At 44.7% G+C, this 24,001-nt stretch overlaps 1 protein-coding gene across 1 annotated transcript in view; it reads left to right on the forward strand.

Moving 5' to 3' along the window:
* The window catches only part of LOC147684258 (putative cation-transporting ATPase 13A4), a 415,657-nt gene that overhangs the window by 135,783 nt on the left and 255,873 nt on the right, over nucleotides 1–24,001 (forward strand). The window contains exon 11 of the mRNA XM_086944655.1: nucleotides 579–736. Coding sequence (XP_086800781.1) covers nucleotides 579–736 — 158 coding nt within the window. The remainder of the gene's footprint in view (nucleotides 1–578; nucleotides 737–24,001) is intronic.

The following is a 24,001-nucleotide window of genomic DNA, read 5'->3' on the forward strand; positions in this document are numbered from 1 at the left end:
GACACAACTCTGGAAGGGTGGACTCTACTGCCCTGTTCTCCATCTCCCCCATATGGTATGCTTCCTGACATATATATGGTGTCTTGTGGAGAGAAATGGCACTTGTTCTTTTCAGTTATGTTGGAATCTCAATGTACATGTTTTTCTCCTTTTGGTTGGTTGAGTGTCAACATTTGCAGTGGGAAATTATCCCTGCAATCCTTCCCTACATGAGCCATAGTGTTTCCCCAAATGACTGAAGTTAACAGCCTAAAAAAAACACAAAATCCACAACAGCCAGGTCATGTAATAGTCCTTATACCAACCATGAAATTGTACCATTTGTACCATGAAAAAATATCAACAGGATCTATGCATTTTCCCAACATTTATTTTAGCTTGTGTGATGTGTCACTTCCTTGCAGCTGATTCCATGTTTTCTCCCTGGGAAAGATCAAAGGATGTACTGTGCAACAGAAAGGGGGTATACATAAAACATGAGTTCATCTTTCAAAGTACACTTAACATGTAAAATATTTGTTAAATAAAGTCAACAAAATTCCAAGTTTGTTATATATGTTCTTCATCTATCTTTTTAGGATTCAATACAGCGAAGGGTGATTTGGTGAGGTCTATTCTCTACTCAAAGCCGGTTGATGCCAAATTATACAGAGATGCAGTCAGATTCCTCCTCGGTCTTCTGATACTGTCCGTTATTGGATTTACCTATTCAGTGACTGTGAACACAAGCAATGGGGTAAGTGACATTTCAGATAAACATGGCATCATTCACAACACTTAAAGGTAGGTATTTTCCTAAATTTAGGTTTATTCTTCCTCTAGTCATCTTGACAGCCAGCAACTGTTTGTTTGCTACTCGGATCAATGCCCCCTGTTCCAGAACCAGCAAAATACAAAAAGCATGATACATCCTGTTTCATAACCCAGACAAAGACAAATCAGGTGCCAAACTGAGGGTATCTAATACATCAACTATTAGGCAATTAACTCACAAATGACTGTTGTCATTGGTTATCTTTACTACTGCTTACTACTCTATATTTATAGCATGAACGTTGCTATTAAGAAGTATAAATCTCATCCCAACTATAAATCATGATTACAAAATGATATATCTTAGGCCCTTCTTACAATCTGGCAGTTCTCGTTCTGACATGACAGAGACTGATTTGAAGTCTGTAGAAGGGATACGTTCCTTCATCATCTTTATGAAGAGAGCGTGGAAACTGCAGGATTTAATAACTTTCTTGTTGTGTTTGACCATTTTAAGTTGAGAGTGGTTTGTCTTGCATGTTTATATTTTGTTTGTGAGGTAATAATACTTTTCAGGCCATCTTCAGGCATGAAGTCAGACTCTCAGGGGCATATTATCAAGGACCAGTGTTAAAATATCGCCGTTTTATGGGCAGGAAACTGCCGATAAAACTGCGATAATGGGCTTGATAATACACCCTTGTTAATCCCAATAGAAGCCCAGGTTAACACCAGAACATGGGCTTCAATGGGAATTAACAAGGGCCATTATCGCCGTTTTATCGTCAGTTTCCTGCCGATAAAACGGCGATAATTTTAACACCGGTCCATGATATTATGCCCCTCATTTCTTGTCCTGACCGAAAGCTTTAGTTATGATTTTTTATGAATGTGTTTCGTTTTCCTGTGAGCTCATGTTTGGGAGGTGATTGACTTCCCAAGATTCTATGTTCTAAAGGTATATGTTGAAGTGCAGTATTTCTCAAACAAGGTATATTTTTAGCTCCCTGAAGCGATTGAACAGCATGGGGGACTGTACGAATCCTTGAGGCATGGACACCCCAAGCACTGGTCTGGGAAGTCCTGTCCCATCTTCTATACAAATAGTTTTCAAATGAACTAGAAGGCGCTGCTTGATAATGTCAAGAATATGAAGAGACTATCATGCTTTGTAATTTCAAAGACTACGAAAATTGGCCTTGGCAAAGTCAATAGGTCTGGCATTGGCACACTGGTAATACAAAAGGGGGTTGCTGTACTGTTCCTATGGAGAGCTAGGGAAGATTTAACTGGCGTGACCAAAGGTGTTAGAGTAACACCCTGGGGCATCCATTTTGTTGGATGTAGTTGCCTCACACACCCAGAAGGGTGTCATGCTTCATCATAGGCGGTTGCTCCTCGTCGGGGAGGCGGTGCAATCCCCGATGGGCTCACCTCAAAGAGGGGCTCTTTGGCGGAGATCTTTTTATCCAACAGCCTTATGGTGAGGTGGGGGTGTGTGGGCAGGACGAGGTGTAATTGCGTGAGGGATATTAAAATGTAGCAAGGGGTACCGGAATTCACTTTATTCTGGGGGTCCCCTGGCTGCAGTTAAAAAGTGGGGTTAGCTCGCTAGGTGTCAACAGGTTAGGTCGGGTGACCCTAGATGAGACTAAAAGTGGAGATGGTCGACATGTTTCTTGCAGTGGGTATAGTCACCCACGATTCATCAGGACCTTAACAAAGTGAAGGGAAACATGCTAGTGTCATGTGTGTGATTAAAGTTACCTCTGTGGGCTCTCCTATGCCTAATGGTCAAGGACTCTGTGCCACATGAGGGGTCGGCGGGACACTCGGCGGTGAAGGGTAGGTCTGACAACGCGGACACAGGAGATTAGAGCTAAATCCTTGGGCTCATCCCTGATGTTTTGTCCCGCCGACCCCTCATGTGGCACATAGTCCTTGACCATTAGGCATAGGAGAACCCACAGAGGTAACTTTAATCACACACATGACACTAGCATGTTTCCCTTCACTTTGTTAAGGTCCTGATGAATCGTGGGTGACTATACCCACTGCAAGAAACATGTCGACCATCTCCACTTTTAGTCTCATCTAGGGTCACCCGACCTAACCTGTTGACACCTAGCGAGCTAACCCCACTTTTTAACTGCAGCCAGGGGACCCCCAGAATAAAGTGAATTCCGGTACCCATTGCTACATTTTAATATCCCTCACGCAATTACACCTCGTCCTGCCCACACACCCCCACCTCACCATAAGGCTGTTGGATAAAAAGATCTCCGCCAAAGAGCCCCTCTTTGAGGTGAGCCCGTCGGGGATTGCACCGCCTCCCCGACGAGGAGCAACCGCCTATGATGAAGCATGACACCCTTCTGGGTGTGTGAGGCAACTACATCCAACAAAATGGATGCCCCAGGGTGTTACTCTAACACCTTTGGTCACGCCAGTTAAATCTTCCCTAGCTCTCCATAGGAACAGTACAGCAACCCCCTTTTGTATTCCCAGTGCTAGATACGGACACAAGCTGTTACTGGACCTTCCACCACCCTGAGTGGTAAATTGTGTCCGTTGATCAAATGATCAACTATCTTACCTCCCTCTTTTTGATATAGGATTGGCACACTGGTGCAATGGTGATTTGTTTTTTACATTTTTTATTTTACATTTAGTTCACAAAATGAACAGATAGGAAACTAGTCTTCCACCTAAACGTGTCACCATACATTTCTAATACATAAATAGTTGAAACAATATTCACGTTGGTGGATGTCTTACTACTGATCTTCTGATTTTCTTTTAAAGAAAAACAAGTCTTTTATTGTGCAGTGAATTTTGCAATTATGTTTGAGAAGCTGACAAGAAGAAACAATCAACCAACTTAGGGGCCAATTCCGATCTTGGCCGGAAGGGCACCGAATCAGGTTTGGATTTTGCGGATCTGATTCGGAGGCAGAATTTCCGTCCGAGTCATACACTGGTCCGGACGACGAAGTACAATGCGAACAAGCGCGAAATCTCTGTCCGAATCGTTTCCGGGTCCGAACCGCTCCGTACGACTCGGCCACAAGCAAACCTTGGCGCGCAATGGAGATGATTCACAACCAAGCTAGTAAGATGCTCGATTCGGACAGGTGGATCGAGTTGGAGCGTCCGGCTCGCAATAGCTCCCGGAGTTGGGCTTTGGGGGTCCGCGTCGGACCCCCTGTTACCCTTAGCTTTACGACTCGGACATAGGCATGTACGGTGCGGATGGCACCAACACGTTCCCACTGTAGGGGGCGCACGTGTCCGCGACATACCCATTCAGTCAATGGGAGCCCATGTAAGCGTTGTGGAACCAGATCCCATTGACTTCAATGGGAGTCCGACCGAACCGAGTCCGACTACATCGTACTCGCACGGTCGGACTGCAGGAGTCTGGATCGGTCTGGAATCACCCCGGATCCGGATTGGTCGGAGTGCTTTCCGACCCAGATCAGAATCTACCCCTAAGTGTTCAAATTGCAGGCTGTTAAAATGTCACACTGTCACTAAAACACTTTTCTAATATCAGCTTTAAAAAGGAGACAATAGAGAATTCATCCTCTAACTGAGCACCTGAATTGCAAGCAATACCAATAGCCATTTTAAAAGATGTTTTACATAAATTTGATTAAAAAAATCAACCTTTGTGCAGTCACTCAAAGTGAAGGGAGCCAATGGTAAAATTAACTGATTTATTACCTAATGCATCATGCTGTGATTGGTAGAAGCAAATGTGAATGACAATTTAATAGGCCAATGGATGAAGCCTGCTGATCAAACACCCCTTTATGTATATATATTGTGTATGTTTTTCGTGAAAATGTATGAAAATTAATTAATTGGGGTGCATGGTAGTAATAAAGTACACTCATTTGTTAGGTTCAATCAAAGGTTTCAACATTGTAAACCTCATCTCAACCCCCTGGTAGCTATGTCACAGAGCAGCCAGGCTAAAATTAGAGAAAATGTGTAAAGCATTTAAGTACCAAAACAGTTAAAAAGTTAAGAGACACAGCGCAATAAATATCCCACTGCAATGTATGAAAAGAGAGAAATTATTTATAAGCAACAGGAAAACAAAGCAACCAAAATCCACTTAGGCGAACCAGAGATATAATTTTTTCAAGATTTAAGTGAAAATTTGCACTAGTAAGTACCAATGAATGTCTCTGGACGTGGTAGAGCAGGACCTTGGCACTATTTCAGGCTGACCTCAGGGGAGTCCGCATCAGAAGCTCCATTTCAGTAAGCAACTGGATCAGTTTTTTTAAGAAAAGCATGGACATTTATTCTAACTCTAAGTGAAGTATGGGACATTGGCACTTTTTGAGAAGAAAAATACTCACTGACTAGGTCGCTGCTGAAATTGTAACTGCCGCTATGGAAGCAAAGGCCATATATATGAAGTAGGTTGGCTTTGCTGAGTCACCAAAACTTTGGAGATTTCTCGCTGACATTTTTTTAAGTCTCAGCACAGAATGGTACTTAGTCACAGTGTTAAAAATTCAGTCTTATCAGTAAGTCAGACACAAGTAACTACACTTATATCTAAACAAATGGTGGCATTAAAAATCAACGCACGTTTCGGCGTGTACAACGCCTTCTTCAGGAGCCACACAAATACCTGAAATAAACAATAAATAACATACAATATCAATATACATAATTAAATATTCAAATGACATAATCTTAATCAATTAACAGTACATAATATATTTCAACATAACACTAGTCTTAAAAACATTAACATATTATCAGCTTCCCTTAATATTAAATCAAGTTTCCATTCAGAAGAATATTCTTCATCTGAGTACTCATATTATAGTCGATATTACCAATAGAGTCTGCCAAAGATCATTTATTTTATGATGGTAATTCCTAACAAAAAAGATAATCATTCCAGGAGTATACCCCATTCACAGTATACCATAGACCTACAAGGGAATACATCTTATATCGAAGGGAACATAGATTTGTCCTCTTCCCAAAAATATCAACGTATAAACAAGTATGAGCATGTACTAAAAGAGCCCCTGTTATTAATACGGACCAATCATTTTAGAAAGAACGACTTACATCATATTATTCCTTCTCTCAATGCTGTCACTTCTAAATATATAATGCCTCAGATGAACTGTTTGGGGTGGATTATTCACAAGGATCCAGTCCTTAGATAGAATCAAAGCCGAATATCTCATAAAACGTGCAATCATGTATTAAGCAATACAATTAATGTTTGGACTAAATACTGTAATTTGCAAATTTAAATTTCATTATTATTAAGTTTCAAAAGAAGTTTATTGAAAAAAGAAAATGGCAATACATAAAATCATAATACTATTAATGCAAAAGCATAATAATCATGGTACATAGGAATGAAACTACAATATAAAGGGAAAAAAGAAAAGAGGAGAAGAAAGGAAGAAAGCAAAGGTAAAAGAAAGAGGGGAAGTAGGAAAAAGAAAAAAGAGAAGGGAATAAAAGAAGGGGAAAGCACAGAACAATAATCTAAGAAAAAATGCAGTAAAAATACAAATTTAGTAGAAATTCAACAAAGGCTATGCTATAATAAAGAGAAATAGCCATGCAGTATATGAAATCGAGAATGTAAACATGAAAACATATCATGGGGGTTTTAAAACTTCTTCACGAGAGGGGGTATGTAATGGGTGAGAATTAGCAGAGGAATTCAAAAATTCAGTAACAGGTAACCATAATAAGTCTCGTTTGATGGCAAGCTGAACAGGATATACATAAGCTCTGTCAAGTCTATGGTTGTAGCAAATACCATACCACCAAGCCGGAAAAGAGACATTTGTAGCATTCTTCCATGACTTGGTGATCTGTTGAAAACCAACCGCTAAAAGATCAATTATGGAAACATTGGAAGAGTGGGAGGACCATATATCAGCTAAACTACCCAGAAAAATGTGGGAGAGGGAAAACGGAAAGTGAGTAGAAAAAATAGAATTGATTTGTTGCAAAACTTTGGACCAAAAAAGATTAATCAAAGGGCATGTAAAAAGCATGTGTTTGAGATCAGCAGAAGTATGAGGACAGGACCAACAGGTTGAGGAGATAGATGAATCAATAGCATGTAATTTGGAGGGAGTAATAGGAAGTCGATTATAAACAAAAAACAATGTTTGAGTGGTATTGGCTACTCTAGAGGACTTTCGTAATTTATTCCATACATCTTGCCATAAAGGGATATCAAAAGAAACGTTCAAATCAGATTCCCAAGCAAGTTCAGTGTTGGATTTATCATGAAGAGGAGAAACACTCTGTAGTTTCATATAAATCTGAGAAGCAGAAGAAGAAGATACGAGAAAGGGAATAGTAAGAGAAGAAGATAATGAAAGAGGAGGAGGAGAAGCAGAGAAGGAATCGTAACCAGATTGGAGAGCCACACACAATAGGTTATATTTTGGAAGGAAAGAATCAGGAAGAGAAAAGTGAGACTGGAGAGAGGAAAAAGGAAGACAAGAGCCATCCTGAAAGAATTGATGAACCCAAAAGAGACCAAGAGAATGCCAATCACTCCAAAAGAATTTCTTATTTTTTATTTTGATCAAAGGGCTATACCAGACGGAGGATTGTAAAAAACGATCACAGACATCAAGACCATGAAGAAAAAGAGGAAGAAAGACTTTTCTAGAGTTTTTAAAAATAGAAAGAGACAATTTCGGTGGAATATGACTTAAATAGACAAATTCTTTAAAGGTGAAATGATGAAAGAAAGAAGATTCAACTGAAACCCATAAAGGGAAAGAGGAAACATCAGCGGAGGCAGGTAATATAAAAGAAATAGAATGAGAAAGAAAAAAGGAGGTACGATAAGACGAGAAATCTGGGAAATTAACTCCACCTAAACATTTAGGGCGTTTGAGTTTGGACAGAATAGAGTAAATAGATTTATAGCAAGTTTTAGGGATATTAACTGGAAGATTAGAGAACAAAAATAAAATTATAGGGACCAACATCATTTTAATAGAATCTAACCTACCCCACCAAGAAAGAAACAAAGGGTGCCATCTAGTAGTGGAGTCAGTCAAAGTAGTCAGCAAATTTTTAATATTTAAGGCAACGGTGTCTTTAATAGAGGGAGTGAACCAAAGACCCAAGTATTTTATTTTAGAGGAGTTCCAATGAAAAGACGAGGATGAAAAATCAGCTTGAAAACAAAATTTATTGAGTGGGAGAATTTCACATTTGTCTACGTTAAGTTTATAACCTGAAACATTTGCATAAGACGATACTTCAGATAAAAAGGCGTGGATAGAAGTTTGAGGTTGGGAAATAAATAAAAGGATATCATCCGCATAAGCAGAAAGCTTCAATTGATTTTCTCCGTATGGAAACCCCGAAATGTCTTTATTTAATCTAATCCGAGATAAAAAGGGTTCTAATGCTAAAATAAAAAGGAGAGGTGAAAGAGGACAACCTTGCCGAACACCGCGAAGGAGAGGGAAAGAAGAAGAAACCAGACCATTTACAAAAATAAAAGATCTAGGGAAGGAATCCAATAACGATATATTAGAAATTAATTTAGGACTGAAACCAAACCAAGATAAAGTAGATAACATAAAAGACCAATTGACTCTATCGAAAGCTTTCTCAGCATCCAATGCGATAGCAGCCAAAGAGCGAGGAAAGGAAGGGGATTTACTGAGAACATTAAAGAAAAGGCGGGTGTTGTCCGAGAGATGACGGCCTTTTATGAAACCTGATTGCTCTCGACCAATGAGATGAGGAAGGATTTTGTCTAGACGTTAGGCTAAGATTTTTGCAAAAATTTTATAGTCTAAATTAATTAAAGAAATAGGCCGGTAGTTTTTGCAAAGAGTGGGATCCTTATTTTCCTTGGGAAGGAGACAGATTAATGCTTCTTAAAATGTGCCCTCAGACCTTTGGGAGGAAATAAAAGAAGAAAATAACTGATGAAATTTAGGTATTAGGAAAGAAGAGAAATGAGAATAAAATTCTATCGAAAATCCGTCCGGACCAGGAGCTTTGCCTCTTTTAAGAACTCGAATTGCCTCCAAAATGTCTGTAGGGAGAATATCTTTATCTAGGGGGAAAAATCAATATCTGACACTGAGGGGGGGGGGAATGGAAGAAAGGTAAGAGTCAATAAGGGTAGGTGTGGGAGGAGATTCAGGAGTATAGAGATTTTGGTAGAACTGTGAAAATTCTTCCAAAATATCTTCATCCTTATGTAAAGATACATCAGAAGAAGACATAATTGAATCAATTTTCGTACGCTCTTTCTTAACTTTAAGGTAATTAGAAAGAACATTACCTGCTTTATTTTGTGAAAAATACAATTTGGCACTAGATTTAAGTAACACCAAATTGGCAGAGTTGGTAGAAAGTTTATTAAAGGAAAGTTTAGCGGAAATGAGTTGTGTCAGAATAGAGGAGGATTTGGATGCAAAATAAGAATGTTCAAGATGTTTAATTTGAGATGTCAAAGAGGAAATAGATTTGGAAACCAGACGATGTTTCTTGGCAATGTATGAAATAATGAAGTGCCTAGAGGCAGCCTTAAAGGTGTCCCAAATCAAATGAGGGGAAGTGTGAGGAGACTCATTTTCAATAAAAAAGCGGGAAGCAAACTCTGGGAAAGCAGCAGTGAAAGAAGGGTCCAGAAGAAGAGAATTATTAAATTTCCATCTTCGTGTACCTGTAACAGGAGGGAGTAAATCAAGGCCTAGGGAGACAGGAGCATGGTCGGAAATTAGGATAGAACCAATGTCTGAATGAGTAATATGTTGGGTCAAAGCTTTAGAAATAAAAAGGTAGTCAATTCTAGATTGGGATGAATGCACGGGAGAGAAAAAAGTGTATTCTTGTAAAGTGGGATTGCTAAGTCTCCAAGAATCAACTAGAGCTCATTGGGAAATAGTGTTTGTAAATTGAGTATGTACTTGAGAGGAAGAAAAACGTGAGGAAGATTTTCTGTCAAGAAACTGATCCATAACCATGTTGCAATCTCCACCAAGAATAAAATAATCATCCGTATATTGCATGGAGGAGGAAAGAATTTGGGGCCAAAACAATTTATCAGGGGCAGTGGGAGCATAAATATTGAAAATGGTGAGGGGTATTTTATCAACCAACAAAGATACAACCACCCAGCGACCTTCATCATCTGAATTTTGAGAAATCAGTTGAACATTCAAACGTTTATGGCATAAAACTGCAACCCCATTACGTTTACCCGAACCAGGGGAAGCAAAAACACGGCCCACCCAGTTGCGACGCAAATTAGGGATTTCAACATCTTTAACATGAATTTCTTGTTGCAAAGCTATGTCTGCTTTCAAATGAGCTAAATGGGACAAAACACGTTGTCTCTTAATAGGAGACCCCAAGCCTCTAACGTTCCATGTAACTAGATTAATCGACATTTAAAATAGGATTTGAAACGTATCTAAAATGCATGAACAATGAAGTAAAAACATAATCATATGATAACATTTGAACCATAATAAATGAAGAGAATATAAGAAAAAAGGAGGAATGCTAAACATGAAGGAGAGAAAAAGCTGAGGAGAAAAATGAGAAAAGACTGCAAAGGAAGAAAAGTGAGAAGAGAGGAAAACCAAAGCAAAGAGGAGAGAGAGAGAGAAAAGAGATAAGAAAAGAATACAGAAGAATAGACGAAGGAGAAGAAAATACAGAAAAAGAGAATAGAACATACGTGAAGAATAAATGATGTAACAAAAGACATACCACAAGAACACGGAGAGAATAGGGGTGGTGGAACCACATAAGGGAAACGGAACGCTGATCAGGAGACTCCGAACGGGATCATGAGGAATTGGATAACTGCCAGGAGGAACAAGTGCGGTAGAAAACGAGGAGGGACCACAATACATCGTACCTATGAACGAAAGATATGAGGGAAAAAAAAGAACAAGTTGAATATTAAACACATGCTGCAGAGACAAACAAGAAAAATCAACAATAAACAGTATGAAAATCACCACACAATACAACAAAGAGAAAGAAACAACGGTAAAACACAACAAAAATTATTAGTGAAGAAAAAATAAGTCTTCATGGTCGAGGAACTTCAATGGATTCTCCATTGCAATTGTCCAAAAATGTCTGAAGAAGAGCAGGGTCTTCGTAAGTGGTCGTCTTATTATTATAAGTCATTCTGAAGAGGCAAGAATGGAACAAGCTGTATCTAGCATTCAAACTGCGCAGAGCAGGCCTCATCTCCAAAAACTTCTTTTGACGATCCGCAGTAACTTTAGCGTAGTCTTGGGCAAAAAAGAGAGTAGAACCCTTCCAAGTCAGTTTTCCACGTTGTTTCGCAGCATGTAATACTTTGAGTAACTCCGTGTATTCCAAAAAATAAAGAATAACACCTCTGGGTTTCGTTGAGGCCGAAGCTGATGAAGAAGCCGAACCAAGACGGTGAGCACGTTGAATATTCAACGGAGGAGTATCAGGAAGACCCAAAAGAGTTGGTAAAAAGGACTGAAAAAAGGATATTGGGTTCGGACCTTCAAGACCTTCAACCAGACCATAAATATGCAGGTTGTTGCGTCTATTACGTTTTTCTAATTGCTCAATCTGCTGTTTAAGGTGAGATATCTCCTTAGACATATGAGGAACCTGGGTGACAAGTCCTTGAACTGAGTCCATACGATGTTCCAAGTCCCCAACTCGTTGTTCAGTAAGGGACCATGAGGACTCCAAATTTTGTAGGCGGGTATTCGTCTCTTCCATATGTGGCTTAAGGGCACGAATTTCCTCAAGAAGAAGTTCCATCGAAATTGAGGAAGAGGAATTAGTGGGAGATGGCGGGTTAACTTTCACTCCTTTGCCAGAAGTATTTGTTGACGTTGAGAGTGCTTTAGCATTTTGCTTGGAGCTGGTGCGAGAACTAGAGGAAGAAGCAGAACCCTTATGAAATGAAATTAAATGAAATTTATAAATGCGCTACTAAGCCCGAAGGCAGCAAGGCGCCTAACCAAAAATGGAATCATAAAAGGCAGATCCAGAGCTAAGGGTAGGCTTTGGCAAATAGCCACGTCTTGAGGGCCCTCCTAAAAGCTTGCATTGAGGGAAGGGATTTAATCTCAGCCGGCAGAGTGTTCCACAGCTTTGGAGCCAGACTTGAAAAGGCTCTGCCACCCCACTTGGCTCTACGAACACGGGGGACTGATAGCAGGGATTTATTAGCGGAGCACAGAGTTCTGGCAGGGGTATAAGGAACCAGATCTATTTGTAGCCAAAGCCCCATAGATCAAACACAGGGACTTAAAAGAGATCCTGGCCTCAATCGGAAGCCAATGCAGTGTCTTTCTTGCAGCAGTGGCAGAAGCTCGCTTAGGTAGATCCAGTACAAACTTGGCAGCGGCGTACTGCACCATTTGAAGTCGCAGTAGCAGACCCTTGTTAATGCCTAAGTATAAGGCATTACAATAGTCGAGTCTTGCGCCTATTAATGCTATTACAATTAGCATTCTAGCTTGTGGGGACAGGTACTGTTTAATCTTCCGCAAGATTTATGCCCCAGCATGTGGAAATAGTCCTGTTAACTTGCTGACCCATCCCCAGGGTAGGGTCAATCATGACTCCTAAGTTCCTGGCCAGGGCAGTGGGTGTCGGACAGACGCCCAGGGATGTAGGCCACCATTCCGCCGACCAAATGTCCTCCTTTCCTCCGAACACCAGAATTTCTGTCTTCTCGCCATTAAGCTTCAATGAATTGCAAATCATCCATTGAGCAACTGCCTCCATACAGTGTCTGAAATTGGAGGCAGCTGAGATGACAGGTTGGGCGAGAGACATCAGTATCTGTGTGTCGTCGGCATAGGAGACTATCTCCATCCCATATGATCTAATGAGCCTGGCAAGTGGGGTCACATAGATGTTGAAAAGGGTCGGACTTAATGCCGACCCCTGAGGGACCCCACAATGCACAGGAAGGGATGGAGATATGTATGTATGTATGTATTGGCATTTATATAGCGCACTACTTACCCGTAGGGTCCCAAGGCGCTTCGACCGCTGCGAAACCCTTCCTGGCTTCCCTGAGAGATGGTCCCTTAATGGGTATCTCCAGGGTGAGACCAGGCATCCCCGGCGGTCTGGTGGGGCCGTTAGTGAAGATGAGGCAAGCTAATGCACAGAGTTGCCGAGTGTGATCGCTGATCAGAGTGGGCACCGAGGCGAGAGAATTATCGAGTCCGCTGACCCTGGTCCAGAAACCTGCCGCGCCGGGAATCGAACCCTGGTCCCGGGCCGTCCTCTGCTCTCGGGTCTGCCGCCTCTAACCAGTGAGCCACACTACTTCACAGATAGGAACTCCCCCAGCTTAACTCTCGGTTCCCTCTGGCCCAGGAAAGAGGCCAGCATACTAAGTGCGAGCCCCTCAACCCCTATCTCCCTCAGTCGAGATGTTAACACCGAGGGAGACATGGTATCAAACGCATCCGTGAGATCTAACAAGATAAGGAGGGTAGTCTGGCCCTTATCAACTCTAGTGCGGATGTTGTCAAGCACAATGGTAAGGGCCGACTCCGTACTATGCTCTCTCCGAAATCCATGCTGCGAGTGATCCAAAAGGCCAGAGGTTTCCAGAAAGGCTGCAAGATGTTGGTTGAGATGGGTTTCCAGCATCTTTGCAGGGGCTGGGAGCAGCGAAATGGGGCGGAGTTTTTGAAAACCCCCGGGTCTAATGTGGGCTTTTTTAACAGTGGCTTAACCACCGCTCTTTTCCATTGTAAGGCAAAAGTACCATCCCTCATTGCCCCGTTCATGATCTCTAATAACGGAGGCAGAAGAGTCTCCTTACATTGTTTAAGGAGTTTCAAGGGGCAAGGGTCTAGGGGAGACCCAGACCTAGTCTTGATCAAAAGGACTTCAAGTTCCTGGAGGGAAAGGGGTGGAAAATTGGAAAGACACCCTGAGGACACCTCATCGGATAATGTTAGCGGTGGGACAGGTAAACATAAAGAGGTAGATAGTGACGTCCTCTGTAGCTCTAATGCCGAGTATATGTCCACAATTTTAGATTGAAAGAATTGTGCAACATCATTGCAGAGCTGCTGTGAGCTGACAACGGGATCTGGCACCTTCAATGAAGACACAGGGGTATCCGAGTTCGAATCATCCACAGTCTCCTGAAGAACATTGAACGGATTAAAGTCTTCCAATCCAGCTTGTTTAGAGGTTAGAGACGTGCCTCGAGGATTCCGAGGAGTAGCCATGGCAAGACGTACAAAAAAGGAGTTCGTCAGGAAAAATTTGAGGAGAATCTCAAAGTTGTGAGGAAACTCCGAAAGCAGCAGAGAGCAAAATAAAAGAGTCAATGTGGTGAAATAAAGGTCAAAAGTACCCAATATAAGAAGAAAAGAGTTGGTAGTGCAGAAGAAAAAAAATTCTGAGTGAAAAAATCATCGCACACAGACAGAAGCGAAAGTCCGCGGTAAAGCCGAAAACAAAATGGCGGCCGCGATGTTACGCAAAGGTGAAATAATAAATTGAAAATAATAAGGTCGCTAAATTCACCATGAGAGCAGGTTTTCACTGCATTAGAAGCAGCGCAGGTTCCGACGTCCAGTAAGGAGAAAATTCCGGTCCGGACCGAAGAAATAAGTCCTGGAGTCGCTCCAAACCCTCACGTCTCGGCGGAGCTCCCAAGAACAGCGGCCATCTCCGAAGGCTCCGAAGCCAAATTTCATTATTATAATGGTCTATTTTATAGAAGCATGCTTTTATAGAAATGGGGCATGATAATGCTGAAGCTCTAAAACGCTCTCTAACTCAAACTAGGACTGATATCATGGGGGGGGGGGGGGGCCTATTAATCTAGAAGACCCATAGTAGAAAAGGCCATGTTCATCGACTTACAGTTCATATACTATGAGAAAGAAATGCGTTACTTACCTGTAACAGCAGTTATCCAGTATTGGTGTCTTTCATAGATTCACATGCCTGAATCATTCCCCGTCGCCGAGACGGGAGCCTCCGGTACATAAAAAAGTAATGTCCTAAGGACATACATAGAGAACATAGGCCGAAGGGCCTCCCCTTTGGGGCCTTTCCACGTCCTTATGTAAAAAGGACCGAACTCTCATCGTTAGCCAATCAGCTCCGACCTCCCTCTAGAACCTTCCCGGGAGGAGCCTCCGTCCCTCAGATTTTCGTACGCACCCAGCTAGGGTGTCGCAATATAGACATAGAGGTACGTGAGTCCTTACCGGGGAGGCGGGAGGGTTGCATGTGAATCTATGAAAGACACCAATACTGGATAACTGCTGTTACAGGTAAGTAACGCATTTCTTATCCAGTATTTGGGTGTCTTTCATAGATTCACATGCCTGAATCAGAGTAGCCAGTAGTTATACATGCATAGTGGTAAAGCACATTCTCACATCCAGCAGGTCTGCAGAAAGTACAGACAATATGAGAGAAACATGGTAATATACAGTCATGCATACAGTAGAAAAACCATGAAGAATGTGCATACCTGGATGGCGGGACGAAGTAAGGCTCACCTTATTGGAATAGATGGCGTAGCACCGCTTGTCCCACTGCAGCATCCTTCTGCAGTTCGATGTCCAGGCAGTAATGCCTGGAAAAGGTGTGCGGGGACTTCCAGGTCGCCGCTCGGCAAATGTCTAAGACCGTCACTCCAGCGAAGAGCGCCGCCGATGCGGACATCGCCCTGGTGGAGTGGGCAGCCACTCGGTCCGTTAAAGGCCGTCCGGCCTGATCATGGCAAAACGCAATCGCTGACGAAATCCAACGGGAGATGCTCTGTTTTGTAAGGGGCAAACCCATTTGTGGGTTGCTGTAGGCTACAAACAGTTGAGAAGACTTTCTGATATCTTTGGTTCTGTCCAAGTAGAATTTGAGACATCGTTTGAGGTCCAAGGAATGCAGCGCCCTTTCTGCCGCTGTGGAAGGGTTCGCAAAAAAGGACTTGAGGACAATTGGTTCGTTCAGATGAAAGTCTGAAGGCACTTTTGGTATGAATTTTGGGTTGGGCCTGAGCACCACTCGGTCGTGTCTGAATTGGAGATACGGTTCCTGAATGGACAGCGCCTGAAGTTCGCTGACTCTCCTGGCTGATGTCAGGGCGAGCAGGAGTGCCGTTTTCCAGGAGAGATGTTTGAGAGAGGCCCGGTGGATGGGCTCGAACGGGTGCTTCATGAGTTGGTTGAGCACCAAGTTCAACTGCCAGGTTGGAGGGACTTTCCGAGGCCTCGGAAAGGATCTGTAGAGTCCCTTCAGAAATTGTTTTATCAGCCGACTGGACCACAGTGAAGGCCCTGATGAGGTCCTGGTGAATCTAGAAATCGCAGCCAAATGAACCTTAATGGAGGCGTGAGCCAGTCCCGATTGAGCCAGGTGGAGGAGGTACGGTAGCAGCTGCACTGGGGTAATCCGTAGAGGATGTAAGCCCTGGTCCGAACAGCACAAGCAGAACCTCTTCCACTTGAGCGAGTAGGTCTTATTCGTACTGCCCGCCCTCGCTTTGGCCAGAACGGCCCTGCAGTCCTGCGGGATCTCTAGGTCTCCGAACTCTCGGTGCTCAGGAGCCAGGCCGATAATTTGAGCGAGCGGAGGTTCGGGTGGTGTACCTGGCCTCCGGACATCGTTAAGAGGTTCGGGTGTTGTCGCAGGTGAATCGGGGGCCTGATGGAGAGGCGAAGCAGATCCGAGAACCAGTGTTGTCTCGGCCAATACGGAGCAATCAGGATCAAGGTGCACGGCTCTGTCTTCATTTTCCGGAGGAGCCTCGGTATCATCGGGAACGGAGGAAAAGCGTACGCAAACACGCTGAACCAGCCGATGGAAAAAGCATTTCCCAACGACCCCTGTTGGGGATGCCAGCTTGCGTAGCTTGGGCATTTGGCGTTCCCCGCCGTCGTGAAGAGATCGATCTTCGGGGCTCCCCATAGCGAGAAGATGTGGGCCACAGTGTCGTCGTTCAGCTCCCATTCGTGGGAGAGAGAGGTCTGCCTGCTGGGGGCGTCCGTGATGGTATTGTCCTTCCCGGGAACATACTCCGCCTTGAGTGATATTCCATGCGCCACCAACCAGTTCCCGATTTTCTGCGATTCTCGTGAGAGAGAGAGAGATCGCGTTCCTCCTTGTTTGTTCAGGTAGTGCATCGTCGTGGTGTTGTCTGTTTTGACGAGCACTGGGGAAGTTCTGATTCGTGGCAAGAACGCTTGCAGAGCCAGAGACACTGCCCTCAGCTCCAAGAGGTTGATATGTAGTAGTTTCTCTTGGGCCTCCCATTTGCCGCTGACTCGAAGGTCTAATAGAACAGCGCCCCAGCCTTCCAGGGAGGCATCTGTCATGATAACCAGAGGGGCCGGCGGCAGGAGGAACTGCAAGCCGGCTGTCAGGTGTTTCCGCCTTCTCCACCACAGAAGGGCCTTTGTGATGGCCGGTGTGATCCTGATAATGTCCTCGAACGAGCCGGAACTCTGTTTCCATTGCCTCGCCAGAGCTTCCTGCAGGGGACGCATGCGGAGCCTGCAGTGCGGTATGAGGAGAATGCAGGAGGACAACATCCCTAGCAGGGAGGTGAATGTCCTGACTTTGATGCGAGATTTCGTGGCCACCGCCGTGGCCAGAGACAGTATCTTGTCGGTCCTCTCCTCCGAGGGGAAGGCCTTTGCGCAGTCCGTGTCCAAGGTAGCCCCTAGGAAAGTAATCCTCGTTGATGGAGTAGTGCAGGATTTTTTGAGGTTGATCGTCAGACCCAGCTGCTGAAAAAGTGCGGTGCAGGCGTTGGAGGAAGCGGTCGCGCCTCCCGGAGAAGGTGCCTTTACCAGCCAGTCGTCCAGGTAGGGGAATACCTGGTGACCTCTTTGCCGCAGGAAGGCTGCCACCGGTGCCAAGCACTTCGTGAAGATACGTGGCGCGGACTTGAGGCCGAATGGCAAGACCTTGAACTGATAATGCCTGCCTGCTACCTCGAACCGCAGGAACCTCCTGTGCCTTGTGAGGATGGGGATATGGTAGTAGGCGTCCTGTAAGTCCAGGGAGATCATGGAATCTCCCCTCTCCAGCGCCCCCAGGATCTCTTGGATCGTCACCATCCGGAAGGATTGACTCCGAAGGAAGGCGTTGAGCGCCCGGAGGTCCAAGATTGGTCTCCACTTGTCTCCCTTTTGGTTTACCAGGAAGAAGTGGGAATAAAATCCCGTCCCCTTCTGGGACGCCGGGACCCTTTCGATGGCTCCTTTTACCAACATGGCGGAGACTTCTTTGAGAAGGAGGTGCAGGTGTTTGTGAGCACGCTTCAGTGGAGGTGTATTGGGAGGGGTGTTGATGAATTCGAGGGAATGTCCAAATTGAATTATCTGTAGTACCCACCGATCCGTAGTGATTTTTCGCCAATTGGGGAGGAAGTGGGTTAGTTTTCCTCCAATTTGAAAGGATTGAGACGGTGGTGGGACTGGCTGGAGTAAATGGTCACTGGCGGCCGCCAGCGCCCTTCTTGGTGGGTTTGCCTCTGAAGGAGGACCTCCCATAGGACGACTGTCGGTTCTGCTGCTTGTGCTGGGGCTGATTCCTGTTGCCGTAGGAGTAGGATGACCTGTTTTGGTAGGAACCTCTGTAGGAGTATTGACCTCTGGAGCGGCCCCCCGAAAGGACTGGTTCCGGGACTGTAGGGAGCCCAGCGCCCTCGCCGTGTCGGTATCCTTCTTAATGGCCTGCAGTGCTTCGTCGATCTTTTCCCCAAAAAGAAACTGACCATCGAATGGCATGTCTAGCACCTTCGATTGGACCTCCTGTCGGAAAGACGTTGCCTTGAGCCAGCCTTGGCGGCGGAGCACTGCGGCCCCGGCCAACTGACGGAATCCAGTCATGGCTGCGTCGATGGCGCAGTCGATGATCTCTGCAGCCGAGTTTTGTCCTTCTGCTAGGAGAGCTTTCACCTCGTCCTGGACCGTGTCTGGCAGGTCTTGCAGGTAGGGGGCAATGTCTTCCCATAGTTGGCGGTTGTAGCGCCCTAGCAGGGCGATGGAATTCGCCACCTTGATGGTCATGGCGGACGTGGTAGAGAACCGTTTGCCTATGGTGTCCAGTTTTCTGCCTTCCTTGTCCGGGGGGGCGGACAGTGGCGAGGATGGGTTGCGGGATTGTTTTTGGGCCGCCTGAGTCACCACCGAATCCGGTTTGGGGTGGCCGGTAAGGCAGGCTGGCGCCGTAAGCGGGGCCTTATATTTTTTGTCCAGGCGCGGAACTACCGCAGGCACTGAGGCAGGCGTAAGCATCAACTTCTTGCCTTGCTCCCACAGAAAGTGTATAACTAGAATAGACTTGGCCGATTTCTGGCTGTGCTCCTTGAAATCATGGAGGAAGCATTCTGTTTCCGTGGATTCCACCGCCATGTGAAACCTCTTAGCCGCCCTGTCCACTAGCTTATGGAAACCCCCAACGTCCGTCGCTTCTGTTTGGCGCGGTTGCGGGGATGCCGGGGTTGATGAATGCTGGGATGACGCAGCATCGGCCTCCTCGTCTCGCTGGTCCGAGTCGACGTCTTGTACTTCACCTTCCTCCAAGTCCGCCTCCTCATCCTCGTCCTCAGAGGATTCCTCTACCTGAGGCTGGGGTCGAGCACGAGGCTGGGGTTGGTTCCGAGGCCGGCCCTGGAGAGCGGAAGGACGCGAGGCAGACGGTTGTGCCTGGGTGACCGGTACCTGGGCTCCGCTGTCGGCATCGGGGAATCGTTGCTTATAGTCCTGCACTAGGCAGCGCAAGTCGTTGACCAGAGATACGGGCAAACAGATCATCGGGGTGTTGTCCGTGCGGACACTTGTGTGTACGGAATGTTCCTGATACGTGACTTCCTCCTGGTCCTCGTGAAGGTCTGAGAAAGAGGTGGCCGGATCGGGCTGGTTTTCCTCCTCGGAATCCTCACTTTGTAGAGTTACCTGCGGGGGGAATGGCTCCACCCTGCTGGGAGACGTCGATCCCGGGGTGAACTGCGCCCCGGATTTGTCCTGAGCGGGCGGCAACCCCTTCGTCGTAGGGGGAACCGAGGAAGGTGGAATCGAGTGGATGGAGACCTCGACCAATCTGGATTCCTTCCAAGATGGCGCGGGAGTCCCTTCCGACGACGTGCCTGAAGATGGCGCGCCAGCCGCCTGGGTTGGCGACTTCAACGATTTCGACATTGTCGTTGGCACAGGCGTTTTCGGGGACAATTCCACCGTCGACTTTCTGGTGTTAGAGCCTTCAGCTTGAGATTTCTTCGGCCTATGTTCTCTATGTATGTCCTTAGGACATTACTTTTTTATGTACCGGAGGCTCCCGTCTCGGCGACGGGGAATGATTCAGGCATGTGAATCTATGAAAGACACCCAAATACTGGATAAGCAGCACATTTTATTACAAGCTGTATCGACTGGTATCTTCTTATAAATCTATAATAAAGAAGATCTTACTATGATGAGCAGTCAACCTCCTCTGTAGTCACTCAAGTTCTGAGGGTAGATTTACTCCCAGTGGGTTTGGTGCCAGCCTGAGCGTGGGGCCAAAAGCTGGGCCTTTCCTGTTACCATCTACATAATTTACCTGTGACAGTATAGGCCGCTTTGAAGTTAACTAAGTTCCTTGGTTCAACCCCAGGAGGTCTTCCTGCCAGAAGAAAAACTCATCCCGACTCTCAGGCTATTGTCTTTACTCTGAAAGCAGTTTTTATATGTCATGAAGGTAACGTTCTTAATTGACAGCTGCTAGAGAGCTAATGTAAAGTATCCTCCTGGAGCTTCAGGCAGGGAAAATATAACTTTCTAAAAGTACATTTTACTAAATATTTGTTAAACAACCAACTTTACCATTAAATTGGTCTTGTAATAAATAATAAAGAATGGTGAATAATTGTTCTAGCTGGTTGCAAACCAAGATATGGAATCAATATTTTAATCTGAACTCAAGTTTTCCTCATGGGACATCCAGAGCCTTCCACAGTGAAATAAATATTTTCAGGGTTTTTCGCTGTAGGGACATGACATTTCCACAAGTCCCATTTTTAAATACTGAGGGCCTCATTTATGAGGTTTTGCAGTAGTGAAGCACAAGAGGCCTTCCTGCTGCGCTTCCCTACGGCATTAGAAAAGGGCAGGAATGCGCCTTATCTATAAGATACAGTGCATTCCTGTCCTTTTCCCCTGTGCCAGCGCACACTGGGCTGCCGTGCGCCAGGGCAGGCACCTTTGCACAATGGTGCAAGGGTGCCTGCCTTGCGGGGATGATTATTTTTGTACAGGAAGGGAAACCTCTCTGTACAAAAATCATCACAAAAGGCTTTTCCTCTTTTTACGTGCGCTGCAGAATGCAGCACACATAGAAAAAGGAAATAAATAGGAGAAATAAAGATATTTCTCCCGCTGTGCCTCCCTTACGCCTCCCCTGGGGAGGCGTAATCTTTTGTCACTGCCTTAGATTTACGATTTCTCGTAAAACTGGGGCAGTGTCAAAAGGCCATGGATATTGCTGGGAACGCCCCCAGCAACACCCATTGCACGCCCCTTTAACATAGAACCCTGAGTTAAAGGGACTGATATTTATCAGGCAGCAGTACGCCCAAAAAAAGTGGCTGCCTGATAAATATCACACAGGCTTCTGCGCCACGGAAAGTCACAAAAAGTGACAATCCGATGGCACAAGGGGCCTCATAAATGAGGCCCTAAGTACCCTACACTGTGGACTTCAAGCCCTCCATAGCAGTTACCTTAGTATTTAAAACAAAGGTACAAATGTGTTCTTTTGAAAAGTCAGGCTGCAAGTGTAAAGTGAAGCAGTCAGTCAGGCCACACATGTGGGCCTGAAGACATGTTTTCCTTGTCACACTGGTGGGTGGAATGATAAGTACTGCAGTCTACAGGTGACATTTAACTTTCCTTGCCATAGTTGTATTTTCAGCACCATATTCTATGGCCTTAGAAGAAAGTTAAATAGCCAGTTGGGAGTTAGCAACTCTAAACAGGTTTTTGGGATCAGAAAAATTGAACTGGGGCCTGGACAGCAGTGTCCCAGAGTAGAGTAAAAAATACACCAGCAGCAGTGCAAATAAATGGAGATGACTAAACAAAAAGATCACTTTCTCAAAAATGGTATGGTAATAAAGCTAAAGCTGTCTTGAAGGCCTGACCTAAAAACTAGAAGACCAAACTCACGCACCCAATCATCTAGCATGTGAAGTTTGTTTGAAAGAAACGGGGATCTAACCCATTTAATGCCCTGGATTTCTAGTTTTGGACTATCTGTTTTTTATTTAAATTTTGCTGAGAGTGGGTCTTACTGCTTCTCACTCATTCCAGACACTATTAAACATAGATTAAGATTCCATAAATTCACGCTGACCCAGGCAAGCCTAATTGTTTTACTGGGCATTCATAGTGTTTTTTTATTGAAAAGTGGAGGTACTTCCCTTTTTTGGATACACGGCGTGAAATCTGCACCAAACCGTTGTTTTACCATAGTTATGGATAGAGACTAGGTTAATGCACCAAATTTATGATAAATTGGGATCCGTATGCAGAACTGTTGTTAATTTCCACTTACCTGCAATTCTCCTTGCACATTATCAATTTTTCTCTGAAAGAGCTCCTAATTAGAGTCTTGCCTTCAAATCACCACACTGTGCCAAGTTAACTACTCTGCGAGGTCATTTATTAGTCATAAGGCCTGCTTCTGAGAGAATAACACCAAACATGACCCTTCTAGCTAAATTCCTTAATGATATTTGTGTCCAAAGAAAGGGTACTGTGAGAAATGGGCACCACCATTTATTCCTGATGGATTTTTCACTTTTTGGCTGCCTTGTTCATGGATGTCTGCCGTATCTGAGTCCCACCCCCTGAGTCTGTTTCACTGTAAGCTCTTGTTATAAAGGATTGGGGGTCATATTATCAGGCACGGAGTTAAAATTATCGCCGCTTTAGCGGCAGAAAACTGCTGCTAAAGCGGCAATAATGGGCTTGATAATATGCCCTGGAGAATTTCCATAGAAGCCCATTTTGACACCAAAACATGGGCTTCTATTGGAACTCCCAAGGTCATATTATCAAGCCCATTGTCGCTGCTTTTGCAGAAGTTTTCTGCCGCTAAAGCAGCGATAATTTTAACTCTGTTTCTTGATAATATGCCCCTGGGAGTGCTAACATTCAGTGTACATCTTTTTAGATTAGGCCTCCTGCTATGCCGCTATGATAATAGGCTCAGGGGTTGGTTGCACATTGACATATGCATGTACAATTGGGCACATGTGTGTGGGCTCAGTGTCTGAGACTGCCATCAAACCTATCACTAACCAAATGAGAGGAACCCTCCTGAACCCTTAAACACATCAAAAACTCTTTTATGTCTCCCCTACATAGCTCTATGTGGCACACTTCAGCTGTTTTAGGTATCTCAAGTACGGTTGTGTCATTTTATTCATGGGAACTTTTTGGCTATTTAGAAACATTCAAAGGCTGTGTGTGGAAAACAATAATTCCTACATCTCTGATTAGTTAACATGTTTCACCTGGTTTTAGACATGCCAATCTGGCCAGCTGGCTTGCAGAGCTTTCCACAGGTCCAGTAGTGTACTCAAGAGTTGGTGTCTGAAGTCTAATATTGATACTTGGTACATTGCCGTAGTCTAATCGTCTGGCAAACAAGACCTGAGTGGCAGTAGTCGGGTGTTCAGAGGAAGCCTTTTGAAGACTTTCCATAATGTGTGAGTTATGAGAAAGCAGGCAGGGGAGAACGGATTAATCTGGGACTTCATGGTCAGGTTGCTGTCCAGGGTTATGACAAGGTTTCTGGCATGGCAATTCAGTGTAGGTGGTGTTCCTAGTTCTGCGGGTCACCAGGTGTTATTCCAAGGGATGGTGTCCTTCCCGAAGATCAGCACTTCTGTTTTGTTTGAGTTGAGTAGCAGGCAGTTGTCCTTCTTCAAGTTGGCAATGCTCTTCATGTACCTGTGGAAGTCCGTTTTTGTGTTGGTGGTATCTTCTGAGAGTGAAAAGATGAGCTGAGTGTCTTCTGTGTAGGAGATTATGTTTGGTCTATGGGATCTGATGATGTTGGCCAAATGGGTCATGCTGGTATTGAAAAGGGTGAGACTAAGGGAGGATCCTTAAGGGACACCACAGATGATATCCTTGGGTTTGGAAGTGAATGGAGGTAGGCAGACTTTCTTGCCCCAATGGAAACAGTCAGTTTGGGTGTCCTG

This window comes from Lissotriton vulgaris, chromosome 11, assembly GCF_964263255.1.
Source record: "Lissotriton vulgaris chromosome 11, aLisVul1.2, whole genome shotgun sequence".
Taxonomy (NCBI): Eukaryota; Metazoa; Chordata; class Amphibia; order Caudata; family Salamandridae; genus Lissotriton; species Lissotriton vulgaris.